The sequence below is a fragment of the Eumetopias jubatus genome, unplaced genomic scaffold, assembly GCF_037043125.1.
Source record: "Eumetopias jubatus isolate StellerSeaLion01/CBP00866 unplaced genomic scaffold, mEumJub1_p1.0 scaffold_4, whole genome shotgun sequence".
NCBI classification, from domain to species: Eukaryota; Metazoa; Chordata; class Mammalia; order Carnivora; family Otariidae; genus Eumetopias; species Eumetopias jubatus.
In genome coordinates, this window is record NW_028274810.1 from 17,237,073 (window position 1) to 17,251,740 (window position 14,668).

The following is a 14,668-nucleotide window of genomic DNA, read 5'->3' on the forward strand; positions in this document are numbered from 1 at the left end:
GTTTGTTTATAGTTTAACTCAATATTTAGTCCTGCAAATTTCATGCTTCCTCCTGTCGATTCGCCATAATGAATATTCATTAGTGGTGTTCATACAATTTCCAAGTGATTTACTATTAAATAATTAAAACAAAGATGCGAGATTAAGAGCCATGGTACATATAGTTTTATCAAAAATCCTGAGTTAATTATGGATGCTATGATAGATCATAAAATCCAACTATGAGTGTCCTGATAACTAAGGCAATAAAAGAAACATGATTTCTAGGGGCACCTGGGTGGCTCAGTTGGTTGAGCAACCTACTCTTGGTTTTAGTTAGGTCATGATTTCAGGCTTGTGAAATTGAGCCCTGCGTAGGGCTCTGTGCTGGACTTGGAGTCTGCTTGACTGTCCCTCTCCCTCTGCCCCTCCCTTCACTCTCCACTCCTCTCACTCCCCTACTCACGCTTTCTCTCAAATAAATAAATAAATCTTAAATAAAAAAAAAAGAAACACAATTTCTTAAATATTTTTCATTACATAACAAGAGGAAACACATGAGTAAACAACACAAAACAAGACTTAGAAGAACCCTTATAATCTGTTGGTAGGAATGCAAAGTGGTGCAACTGCATTTGATGAAAATTCCCATACTCTATAGCCCATAGATTGGCTTCTGGGTGCACACCTCAAGATAAACAAAAGACAAAACAATTCTTGTTCACATGCACCAAGATCTAGGTACGAAGATGTCTCTTGTTGAGTGGCTTGTAATTACAAAAAACTAAAAACAAACAAACAAAGCTTGCTGAATTCCCACAATTGAAGAATATATTTATCCAATGGAATAGATAGATAGATAGCATTTTAATATGAAGCAAATAGATCATACAGACCAAACAGATAATTTATGAAAATAATGATGAATGAAAAAGTTATAGCATAGTTTTTTCAGGATGGTAACAATAAAAAAACCCAAAGTTAAAACTATAACTTGTTTGTGAACATATAAGTTTCATATAAAAAATATAAAAACATGGACTACAGGGAAATACACCACATTTATGACACTGGTTCTCTCTGGAAAAGGGAAGCCAGGAATGGACCAGGGGATGGAAACAAGATGGTTTCGACTCAGTCGGTAATGTTTAAATTTTAAGTGGTGGGTGTACATATATTTGTTATATTGTTTATATACTTTTAATTTAAAAAACTAAAAAAAAAAGAAAATGCTTGATACCTTCAAGATTAAGGACCTCCAGTGTAGCCTAAGTACGTTAAAGACCATGTATATATTAGAGCAATAACCTTTGATATAAATGCTATCATCAAATTAACATATTTGTTTTAGCAGTTCATTCATTCATGCAACAAGTATTTGTTGAGCCCTACGGTGGACAGACATAAGACAAAGTTCCTGTCCTCTGGATTTTATATTGTGGAGGAGAAAAGAGACATAAATATATGAGCAGTATATAACATAATAAATGGCTAGTCGTTGGAACTGATGTTCAGTCAGATGGTATTAAGATATACCCATTGATGTCTTTTCTGATTGTTTTGTGTTGATGCTGTCCCAGTTGTTAGTTTGACTATCACCCCCTATAATAAATTCAATGAAGAAAAAATTAAGTAGGCTCAAGGAATGGATAGAGTGCAAAAGAGATGCTATTTAAATAAAGTGGTCAGATAGGCTTCCTTACGAAGGGTTTCTTAAGCAGAGACTTGAATAAAGGTGGGACAGAGCTATGGGAAGATTTTGAGAATGCAGGTCCAAACAACAAGGCAAGAATAAACTTAGTTTTATGTGAAACAACAAGAAGTTGCAGGCAGACTGGACTGAGCAAGGTAGGGAGTGATCAGAGTGGACATCAAAGAGGTTTCAAGGACCAGATTACATAGGACCTTTCAAGCAGTAGTGAGGGTTTAGATTTAATTCTCAATGGGACACAACAATTGGGGAGGAACTTGAACAAGGACAGGACCTGATTGATTTAGATGTTTAAAATTTTATCCATACGTATATTATATAATTATATTATCTAATTACATAATATGTATATTATATATTTTATATTTGTATATTATATTATATGTGTCTCTTTCTATAATATATTTATATTATGTGCTATATTAAAATATTATAAAACATATGTGAATTTGGTAACAGGGCAAGAGTTGGAAGCAAGGAGATCAGTTAGGAAATACTGCAGGGGTCTAGCCTCGATATAAAGCTAGTTGGGACCTGGTTGGTAGCAGCAAAGAGGGTGAAAAGCAATCTGAGTTGGGATAGATTTTTGAAGGTTTAGCTAACAGGACTTGTTGATATGTGTTGTGAGGGACATAAAGGAGTTAAAGAGGATTCCTAGATTTTTCGTCTTGAGCAACTAGATAAATATAAGCTGCTGTTTATAGATATGGGAAAGACTACTGTCAAAATCCATTTGGAGAGAAGAAATCAAGAGTTCTATAATAAATGTGTTAAGTTTAAAATGCCTACTAGACAACCGAGTGGAGACAGCATGGAAGCAGTTGGCTATATAACAGTTGTTATTGATACTGTTAAAAAAAAAATCAAAAGCATCACGCTAACTACTTTTCTCAACACCTCCCCCACAAGAATATGATTTTGTTAACTAGCCAACAGTTGCTGACTTATTATTCTGGTTTTAGATGGTGAACACAATATGTACTCTTCTCTGTATGATTTCTAACAGCTTATTTCCATTTATATGAACACGTTAATGGAAAAGAAAGCAGGAATGGAAACAAACAGTGTTGATTGGTTCTCTTATCCCCGAATGAAGACACTCATCACATAATGTGTATTTCTGACATTCCACACACTCTGTTTACAGAATCCAATTTTCTGAGGTTATTTCAGATAAAAGGCTTTTTAAATAACAAAATCATAGTATTGTGGCTCATAGTCCAAATCATAAATGTGATTTTTAAAAAGGTTTTCGTTATGGTTTTATCCCACATACTACAAGTAAAATTAAGGAGTAATTTGTGGTATGGTTTAAGAGTAGGACATGCATGTCAGACTGGGTTTATATCCTGTTCCCACTACTTGGTTGGAAAAGTTATTTAACCTCCTGCCTCAGTTACTCCACCTGTTAAATAAAGATAATGATAGGACTGCAGACATGAACGAACAAAGGCTGTGTTTAGTACGGCACATGGCACCATGTAAGTTCTTGATAAATATCAGCTACAAATGTTATTTGTAAGCAAATAGCACAAGTTCTGTTCAACAAGCATGTATTAAGTACTACTATAGGCTTCACACTGTGCTAGGCACTATTAAGCACTGGCTCCAGTGAGAGCTAAACAGAATGCAATTCTGAGTCAGAATAGACACATTGATGAGAATGCTCCCTAACACCCTGTACAAGTTTAGTCTCCTAAACTTTGAAGTCAAAATCCTCAAGGAGTGGTCCAGGCATCACAGCCAACCTCAGATTGCTCACCAGCTCACTTTCTCTATCCTAGACACATCCTCCTCTGCAACCTGTGTTGACCATGTACGTTGACTTCTCATCTCCCTTGAGAGACAGTTGCTCGGAAGTGTATTTGATTTCTTCATTTTGTCATTTCCAAGAAGGAAAGAGAGCAACAGGAAAGAAACAAAAAGTTACATGGAATGGTGAAAAATCATTGTTCAGACATGGCCTGATTATAATGTGAGCCGCTAGACCTCTCAATGGACACCAAACCTCTGGAACGAAAAGGGCTATTTCTTTGAACTGAAGCAAAATCCAGCTCAAGTCTTCATTTAATATTTTAGAAGTCAGTTTCAAAGTAGGTCAAAGAAGGAAAACCAATTCTGGCTTCTTCCTTAGCTCACATCTTTAATTTTCATGGAACTGATACTATGTGAATCTATCTATTCCCAGAAAGATGAGAAGAAACTTACAACCTGCCAATCTCAGTAAGTTCTTTTCCAATATTATGCGTGTGAAACAACTTTCATCACTTTCCCCTTTTGTAGGAAAAGAAATTCTGAAATTTTGAAAATGGCACATGAAAAACTAGTCTGCCCATTGATCTGGTGAATTAAAACCAAAGCAGATTTCACACCAGCTACTTTATAAAATTAATATGTTTCTGTATGTAACTGTTTCCAAAGGACTGATTGTCAGTGAAAAGGGATGCTTTACTTGGGGTAAATGACAACTTTTCCAAGTTCTTACATTAGGACCAAAAGATATGAGGGGACACTTAGATGAATTTTTCTCAGTCCTGAGATGATGGCTCTCTGCCACCAAAATCCCATTCAAGAATACATAACATTTCCACAATATGAAGGGTGTAGAAAAGTCTCTGAAACAAGACCTGTTCTTCTGGAAGAAAAGATACTCATATTTTAACTTAATCAACTGACAAAAAAATGGTGTCTGTTTAAAAGGCCCAAATTTACATGTTTTTATGTAAATTTTTCAGCAGAAAAATTAGAAAAAAGGCAAAAAGTACAAAAACTGCTACAATTAGGAATAAGAAAATTTAAATGGCCAAGAAACATATCAAAAACCTACCTAGTCAACAAGCAAAAAATACAGCTTTGAAAAATTAAATGTCATTTCACCTTCCAATATCTCCATTTATCAATCAAAATGTTAGAAGTTATTATCTTAGCAGAAAAGGTGGTAGCAATAAGGATAATTTTATCATTATTCTTTTTGGTAAACTACACATTTTCACTTATCTGCTAAGGTCCTATGTTAGAAGAAAACTTAAGAACGTAATTTCCAGTATTGATGAGAATCTCATGCCTACCACATTTTTATAAAATGCTTAAAAATAGAGAATAATAATCAACTTTCTGGAGAAAAATCTGACTCCAGTCAAGAGCCTTAAAGCATAAAAACCAAACAACTTAAATGTCTAGAAACAGAAGATTGGTTAAAGAAATATCCATAGTAGAATACTACATAGCAGTATATCTAGTATATCTTAAACATATAATTTTGAATTAAAAAAGCAAGTTCTACAATGATGAGCATGGTATTTTCCCATTTGTTCAAAGTTTCAAAAACAATCCTATTTATAATCTATGACTCACAACCAATATATAATTTTCAATTCCTTGTTAAAGATGAAAAAGAAATCTAAAGGAACAAAAACATATCAGAGGGCAGAGCACATAGGATGGGTGAGTACTTGTTTGTGAAGCTTTTGTTTTGGTTGTGTATGTGGATAGGATGTGTTTAATGAGTTGTAATATGAAATGTATTTCTCACTGTGGATCAATTTAAAGCAAGTTTTAAAGCCACAAGTACAGTTTACAAGGTGTAATTTGCTCATCTTTAGCTTGTTGCTCCTAAAGAGGTCCCCTGACTTTGTTCTCTACTCTGGCAGAAGCCGTCTTCCTCCTCTCTCTAGAAGCTCTCTAAGAGAACATAAAAGCAAGGCCCATAGAGAGGTGCCTGCCTAAGTCACACATGCTGATTTCAGTCCCCATGAGTGACATATAGAATGCTATTTCGTTCAGTAATGATTCCATCCTTGAGAACACAGAATATAGCCCTACTCTTTAGCATCAGCTAAGTATGATATAATGAGCTTGATAATCTAAAAACATGTGCGTTTAGTATGGGAGGTTTCAAACATGGAGAAGAAAGCTATGTTCAATAAAAAAGATTATACTGATATATGTTCATCACCGCATATAACCAATAGGAAAAAAAAAAGCAAAGAACATCAAGCTGTCAAGGTGAGATAATAAAATAAAATATTGTATATCCACATAATAGGATATTTATAGCTATCAAAATCATATATCCTAAGAATACATAATGATACAAGTAAATGCAAAAACTGTAGTAGTAAATGAAAAAAAGGTGAAAAAATGTATGTGATATGATTCCAGTTTTGTAAAACAAAATATATATATTTAGAGAGAGAGAGAGACTTGTAAGAAATATGGCAAAATGATTTCAATGTTGTGTGTTAAGCTCTTCTATTTTTTCCAAATTTTCTATTTGGAAAAATACATTTAAAAGATTCAATTAGAAATGGAATTTGAAAATCCCTCATATAAACTTTCAGTGTTGGAACGCTGAGTAGATTTTGCCTCTCCCATCTCTTGAGAACATCATCATAAGCTGCCCAAGTGCAGTAGCTAAATTTTCTAGTTGTCTCTTAATTTGCAGAGGAAAAAAACAGATTCATGATAAAAGTTCTCAAGAAATAGAAAACATTCTAGAAAATCAAATACTATATTCAATAAATTGATCAATTAATAAATTAAAAACATGTTATTATTATCTGTTGCCTAGGAGTATGGTAAATGCTATGAGGTAGAAAAGCAATATAATGTGTAGTCTCTGTTGAGTCCCAGTATACAGTAGGCTCTCTCCTACATATCATCTCATTTAAAGAGTAGTGATCAAGGAGTGCCTGGGTGGCTCAGTCCATTGAGCACCTGACTCTTGGTTTCAGCTTAGGTCATCTCAGGGTTGTGAGATCCAGCCCAAGTGTTGGGCTCCCTGCTCAGCATGCGGTCGGCTTGGGATTCATTCCCTCTTCTTCTCCCTCCCCCTCTGCTCCACCCCCTGATTTCTCTCTCTCTCTCAAAATAAATAAATAAAATCTTAAAAAAAAAAAAGAGTAGTGATCCAGATAAAGAGGCAGGATACAATAAACACATGAAACAAATGTGCATGTGGGTGTATTAATCAATAAAATGTAATAAGTGCTAAATGATGCCATATAGTGCAGTACATAGGCAGGGCTAATATAGATATACAATCAAGAAAATGATATGAGCTGAAATTGGCAGAAAGCGTGTATAGAGAAGCCAACTTCACATAGACCTTGAAGGTTGGGTGGAATTGAGAAAAGTGGAAAGGAGCACAGACTATTCCAAGCAACAGGAATGTCCTCTGCTTGTCCTCGCACAGAAAACACATGAGATGAGGGACTTTCTGTGTGATGACACTAGTCCTCAAAGTCAGAGAAACAAGATACCAGCCTAAGACACGTCCCATGTACAGTCCCAAAGCTAGAAGAGCAAACCCCCCACACAAAGTCTGGAGAATAAGCCTGAGAGACCCCAAAACAATCTGGAAGGGCTATGGTATTTTTAGGAGATTGCTTCTCACACTTTTCAAGCAATATTCCCCTAGATTGAGAGAAAACAAGACTACTCCTTGGGGGACAGAGGAAGTAATTCAAAGTGATCCACTACAAGGCACTTACTATTTTCTCGTGTTTCACCTTTAAAAATCTCGCATTTGTGGGTTCAGTTAAATGCTTCCCCTAATCTTTGTGTAATATTGGAGCTTCAGGTAGATGAGCCATGCCTATCTTACTCAGCATACTCCACCATCAACTAAGTTAAAAAGACATACATATATACACACATTATATATATATATGCACACGTATATAGGTCTAACCCATCAGGTTCTATAATTTTTTGCTCCTCTTCCATTATGCCAGATATAAGGTCATTCTACCATTAACCTGGCCACTAGGCTATCATTTAAACACTGTGCTTGAATCTGCCCCACCCAGTCTTTTTCTATCTTTTTCAGATGCTGTTTAGCTAATTAGGCACTTGACTACCAGACAGTATTCTCCAAGTGGCCCTTTGATATGCCACAAAATAATGTTTCACCTTTAAATTCTGAGTGCTGGCTTTGCTTCTTTGTTCCCCCATCCCCTGAGTACACACTACTTCATATTCATTTTGCTTAGGACTCTCCTTTACTTCCTTTGGAGGCAGGGAACACATGCTATTTGACTTTGATTCTCACCACCACCTATTGGTTTTGCATTTGCTATATGCTCTGTTCACTTTACCGCATTCAGTAGCCTGGAATAATATTTGTGAAGCATCAGCCCATCAGAGACTGAGGCACTTGTGCACATAGAGAACACTGTCTGAGAACATTTAGTGACATGATGTGGTTTTAAGTTTTGTTAGACCCACAGTAATCTTTCCCAGCTTCCTCCCAAGCACCCCCCACCCCCATATACAGGGCATGCTATGCCAATTAGCTTCAACCCAGGTGCAGTAGTCCTCTGCCAATCAGATAGCTACCCGTAAGTCCCTTGGACGTGCCATAGGGTCCCAATGGGAAGTAATGGGAAATAAAGTTGAATATAACCAGATTTAAAGACCAGGTAGAGTACTTTAGACTTGATGCAACAGATAATAAGGAGCTCTTGTAGGCTCCTCAATAAAGAGATACTTGGTACAGGGATATATAAAATGATTGATTTCCATGAAACTTAATTCATTGCAAACGTGAATTAAACTTTTCTAAGAAATAAATCTAAATAATGAACTAAACAATGAAGTGTTAATAATGGAGGAACTGAAAGTTTTTTAAAAAAAATTCCATTCTGGGATTATTAAGGGATAAATCAGTTCAACTGAAAGACATCACTGTTATTAAAACTTCATTCATTTATTGAATTATGTTTCACGTGAACAGAGTATACTTTAAGATTATTTGATTATTATATAAGTCAATGTCATTTCCAGTTTTTGGAAAATTGAAATTAATGCCTTGTCACTGAAAATGGAACTGAGTTTATCAAATTAATTTCTCAAAGGCCACCTGATAGTCACCAGATGGCAACCCGTGCTGATGTCAAATTTGAAATTTAAGTTATAGATAGTCCTGTGACTATGCATTACCACTCACTCATCCCACTGGGTTCCTTTAATATCATAAAATACAAAGGCTTTCTACTACTTTCCTAAATTCCATTTGAACAAAATGAAATATGTTCTATCCACAATGCTTGCAATAATTAAAGTCTTTTTTTTCTTAATAGGAGTCTATCTAGAAATAGCACAATATGGAATGATCGTTAATAGACCTGTTATGGTACTTGAATAAATGCCTATCAAGAGCGCGGGCACCCATTAGTAAATTTCCTAAAGAAAATCCATTTTCATTTCAAATTCTGACATTTTATTTAGAAAAATTACACCCTTTCTTTTAATTATTTCAGTAAACATAATGAGGGTATTGCTAACTACACCTCCGAGTACTTTATTTTCTCCATTTTTTAGTAATATGAGTCTACTTGTAATTAAAGGCACACTGCATTAATGATGCCGGGGGTCTCCAAGGGAAACACTTAATGTCCACCTCATAATATTATGCCAAAATTACATGCACAGAAGACTTTTTAATAATCTTTGTTTCCTAATTTAGTTTTGATTGGCTCTGAAATCCACAGCAGCTCTCGAGGGTTCACATTTCCATAGCCATCAGCACTTCCGCACCATCTATTGTACAAACGCACATGACTTCTCCCGTCTGCAGGCTTCTTTTCAAAGCTTCTGTTTAACTTATCCAGAAAATTAGCTGCAGGCTGGAGATAATTGCAGATAATTTTGCCATTTTTAAGCCACTGGGGTGTTGCATGGAGATATGACAGCGAAGTTTGTCTAAACACAAAGAACAAGTCATAGCTTTGTGTTGTCACTTCGGCTTTACACACAGGTTCTGATCATCCTATTTGCTCTTTATGCAAATTGAAACAAATTGTAGTCACCAGATGATCTGTGTTTTCTGACAAAGCTGTGCTACGGGAAGCTTTTATGTGGCTGGGAGAAGGACATGATCTATACTAACATATTATCCCAGCCTAAAAAAAAAAAAAAGGAAAGAAATGGCTAAACCTCTTCTACCTCTCAGATTCTTCCTCCTTAACAGAGATACTTCTTGGGCCATCAACAACTTAAAAGCAATATATTAAATTAAAAAGAAAACATATGGTCTCATACACAATTCGTGTGTGTGTGTATGTGTGTGTGTGTGTGTTTCCCCTATTCTATTCCCATGAATAGAAATATCAGTGTGATCCCATAAAATTAACATTCATAAATGCTGGTAGTACTAATACACAACAACTTAAAATTACTAGATATTAAAGAATTATTAAATAGGTCATCCAGGTTAGGAAGCAGAGATCTATTATCAAATGGAATCATGTGGTCCTTTTTCCCTGAAATTTCACAATAAACTATATGCTGCATCCCTGGATGGTCGCTGCCACGTGAGGATGGAGCACGTGCAAAAGGCAGCAACAGTGGTTCTTAATGCATTGCCAATGAACTATGGAAACTTCAGGGTGTTTCTCTCACCAAATGTCCCCTCGGTGCTCAGAATTGTTATACTCATAGATAATAAGGGTGTCACTAACGGAGTAGGTGATTTCTGAAACCATTTTGCAGCAAACATTTACATATAAGGGCTAAGTAGTGATTGTGCTTATGTGGCCGCAACACTGATGTAATGGGCCATAACGACTCTGAGCGAGCAGGTATGGATGCGTGTGTCAAGGAGGAAAGAACGAGAAAGTCATAACACAAATGACTTTATGGATTCCCATTAGACCTTGGGCTAAGGAGCACCTACATGGGTCTGATATGACAGCATCCTGAGACAGCTTTACAGCCTTGTGTCAGGAACCCTTACACTAAAGAGTTTTATGGAAAATCCAAAACTACAGAGAAGAAGTGTTGCTGTATTAGGCCATTACTGTTGACTTGGCATATAATATGCATACAAATAGTCCCAAAGTCTGCGTTTAAAGGATGAGTTATTAAAACTGCTATGCCAATCATATGCATATTAAGGAGTCCAAATTAAGCATTGATAGGTAACATCCCACAAATCTTACACTCTCCCTTGGAAAACAATTCTGCCCAGTGACAAGCTTAAATGCACCAAGGCCTCCAAATATCTGCATCAGACTAAGAGGTAGCCTTTCAAAAGGATTTGGGGGTAAACGTATAAAGTATTCATGTTACTATACTTGGGAAAGCTGAAGGATATAATTTTAATTCTTTTTTCTCTTTTGGTCTCTAACATCACATAGCTAGTGAACTGGGAGGGAACTGACTTGTTTAAGGACTTTAGACCACGTCCCCATGAGAGGCGGGCATGAGAAGTTCTGTAATGTGCCCTTTCCCACTCATGATGAGAGGCACGCTGAAGACACCAATTAAACCCTTCCACATGAGGACAGGAGCAGAGCTCAGCTAGCGTTCTCTTGCCAGGGGCTGAGATCGAGAAAGCTGTGCATTTAAAGCACAGGCTGAACACATCACACTGGGCTGATGGGAGTGGAAATGGCACTCTGAAGAAGGAGATCTATTTTACTTAGATCCGTCAATTATTAAACAATTCCAGAAGAGGCATATCGCTACAAGTGTCATGTAAGCCAATAGATAAAGCTAGAGTGTTCTTCATAATATGAAGAGCTGGCCCAGAACTCATTCTCTTGCTGTGAGGAGTGGAAGACTCCAGGACCTATCACCTGCACAGCAATTGCACCCCAGATTTGCAATGAGATTTTAAATTTAAACTTTTATGAGAGATTATCAAACAGCTTCTATAAAGCCAACAAACGTCCCTGCTCTTTTACAGACTTACTATAGTTTTGCTAATGTGTTGGAATAAACTCCTCTTCTGGAAGTTTCTGTTTCCTAAAATGTAGCTTTTTTTTTTTTTGCAAAGCACATACCTGTTTCCCAGAAAGATGGGTCCTCTCTTTGAAATATTTAGTCTTTCAGGGCACTTTAGTCATAGTGACACCTAATAGGCAAGCTCTTTTTCTCACTCTCCACAAAATCAGGTTTAGACCATAATTCAAACCAGTCCCCAAAGGCACTTCTGAAAAATGGCAAGCCGTTAGCTTTTAGGTAAAAACACTCTTTATTGCTCAAAATTGTTTCCTGTTACAAAACCTTTTCCACAGTGCTAGGTCTAAGATGATCTTATGCTAATTTAACTCACTGGGGACTGTGAACAGATGCTACTTTGATTAATAGTTTCACTATGCTGAAAATGCCAGGTCAGGTTCAAGATAATAAAGTCAGGTAAGAATACTATTAAAATCTGCCATATGATTATATCTGTTCTGTGGAGAGAAATGGGATCACAATTCCAGTATCAAATAAAGACCACCTATAATAAAAAAAAAAAAACAACAACATAAACCGAATGAACATACTGTCTGAATTCTTTAGCACTTTGATTTACATCATGTTAATCACCAAACTCTTTATTAATACCTTATAGGTAAACTTTCAGCCACGTCCTAAGTGAAAATTCAATGCATCACTCCAATGTTATCTTTTCACCTAGGATTTAACTCTCCACCCAGGAAAAGACTTATGTACACCACAAAAACAAGGAATTCTGTAATTCTGCTTATCAAAGGATGGTATCTGAATTTGTATGCCCAGGTCATTACTTTCCAGCAAATACGTTTCCAACATTCCAACAGTCATATTTAAAACACCCATAGAAAACCGTGACCCTTGAAAATAAGGGCCTGCATGAGTTGACAAATGAGACTTTTCTGGAGGCTTTAGCTCCTGTCTCCTTTGCTTCTCTTCTCACTGTTCTCCTAACCAAGGACTTCCACATCACAGCAATGTCCACATGAGGACAACCATGAACTCTAATCTGGCCTTGAACTACGAAATTCGGGGCTGGCCTTATACAGGTATGTGAAGAAACCTTTGTGTTTTTAAAGTCGGTTTACCAATGGATTTTATCCTTTACCATGATGCATATGACCTAGTCATATTCCCAGATTCCAATCTGAAATTTAACCTTCAGTTGAACTTTTTCTTTTATAATTTATATATAGTACACCTGTCTCAGTGGAAGCTTTGGTTTATAGGAAGGCAGAAGGTACATTCCAGTGCATCGATCACACTGTGACTTGTAATTCCAGGTCCTGCAAGCCAGCCTCCATTGTGAAGGAAGCGAACCTGTCACGCAGATCTGCCACGCACAGATTCAGCTCATTGCATGAGTCGAGTCTTTACCCTTACCACATTTGTACACATATATGACACACTCCCACTTAATATGAAATAGACTATTCAAAAGGGTTGCCTCACCATTGCACAGAATGTCTCGGGAGGGTCTCCACAGGTAATGTCCGGAGGATCCAGTTTTACTTTGAGATACTTGGTCATGTCCGTGGATTCCGGCTGACAGGCCATGTAATCCCAAACTTTCCCTTCTTCTGTGTAAATCTGAGTCTTACATACGTCATAATGTCCCCATACCAAAGGGTAGGGTTGCATCACTGAGGACACTGTAACCCAAAGGGCATGAATTGACAGGAATCTTGACAAATACATCTCTAAATTCTTGGCAATCCTCGCAGTAATAAAGCAGGGTTTGGTTATCTGTGAGCTATGTCTATTTTACATATACATATATGTCTATAGATTCCAAATTTAAAGTGAAGGGTCGATATTGTGCGTGTTCAGGTATATTGAGGACTTTGGTGGAAGCCTAACATACTTGCGCATTAGGCGTTGACAATAACTTGCAGCTTTTTCGTTGTCCTAGAACATATCTATTAGACTCGGGTCTGGTTTGGTTTTTGTAAAAGATGTCCAGTGGCAGAGAATGATTTAGCAAAGTGATGGCTCTCCTGTTGTACATCCGATAACCCTGGGTGATCCTCAGTGCTCACTGCTCACAAAGGATGCTCAGACACACTAGGGTATCAGTATCTGAAGCAAAAGGATGAGTGTCTATAGCCGGGTGTCTGTTTCTCATCAATCATTCTTTCCTTCTGGCACCAACACCCTTTAAGAAACAATGAGAGTAAGAGTTATTGCCCCAGAATCAATGCATTACAAACCGTATGATATGTTGACATTTGGGAGGTTTGATGCAATATAAAGCAAATTGGTGTAATATGGATAACCTTTACTCCACTGCTTTGCTAGAATGAGCAAACCACAGAAATCATTCACATTGGGGAGAATTTTGATATGAAGGATTTAACTCTTCCATAACAAAGACAGATGTGCATGTCCCAGGTGAGTTACAGGTTCTCGCTTCAAAAATTATATTGCCATCTTGACAAAACTGAGAGCAAGCAGCTAGATTTAAACATTTCTCATGGATTGCAGGGCTAGAAAATCTTCCAGGAGAACAATGGGGGAAATGAATGCTTTTATAACAATGACAAAAAAGTGACAACTACCTCTATGCCTTTTGTCTATTGGCAAAGAGACCCTAAAAATCCCTAAATTCCTTGTACATTTCTTAGTTTTTGTTAGCTGGAGTGAAAACCAGCATTGTTGGCACAAGTCTGTCCCTTTGGATTTGCTCATTATATTGGAAGAATTTAGCCTCTTTTGTTTAGTTGCATTTAGTGATAAAGATAACTTGGCTCTTCTGAAAAAAAAAATACTCAGAAATAAAACGAAAGGAGCAAATTTTCTTTTCACAAGACTCTTCTATTTTCTTACATCTTTTTATAGCCATTACATCTGCATTTGCACTTACTTTCTGTAACAGAAGAAGAGAATTTGTCCCAAAGGCGAACATTATACGCTGCTTTAAAACTAAAAGCTCTGTAGTAAAATGCACAATTTAAAATGCACACATAAAAATAGCTGAGGGTGAGTTAACAGGCCATGAAGCAGAATAATATGGCACTAATTCTAAGAGAAAATAAAAATTACTGTTTAACAGTTCTTTGGGTTAACTGATAGTGCAGCCCCCACAAATACAGATACTAGTCATTGGTGAGGTGAACTGGCAACTTTTCTCTTTAGAAACCACTGTCCAAGTCTAACCAAACAATAATATTTGGAATCCAGCTGTAAAAAAGAGGTATCTGTGTAATTAGTTGGTTCATATTGTCAGAGTCCCAGTAACTGTTTTTTAAACAA

The 14,668-nt window shown here is 36.7% G+C and overlaps 1 protein-coding gene across 1 annotated transcript in view; it reads right to left on the reverse strand.

Annotated features, from left to right (window-relative positions):
- NTNG1 (netrin G1) overlaps window positions 1-13,114 on the reverse strand; it is a 303,873-nt gene extending 290,759 nt beyond the window's left edge. Inside the window, exon 1 of the mRNA XM_088022930.1 lies at window positions 12,869-13,114. Coding sequence (XP_087879056.1) covers window positions 12,869-13,114 — 246 coding nt within the window. The remainder of the gene's footprint in view (window positions 1-12,868) is intronic.
- Window positions 13,115-14,668: the final 1,554 nt, after the last annotated feature.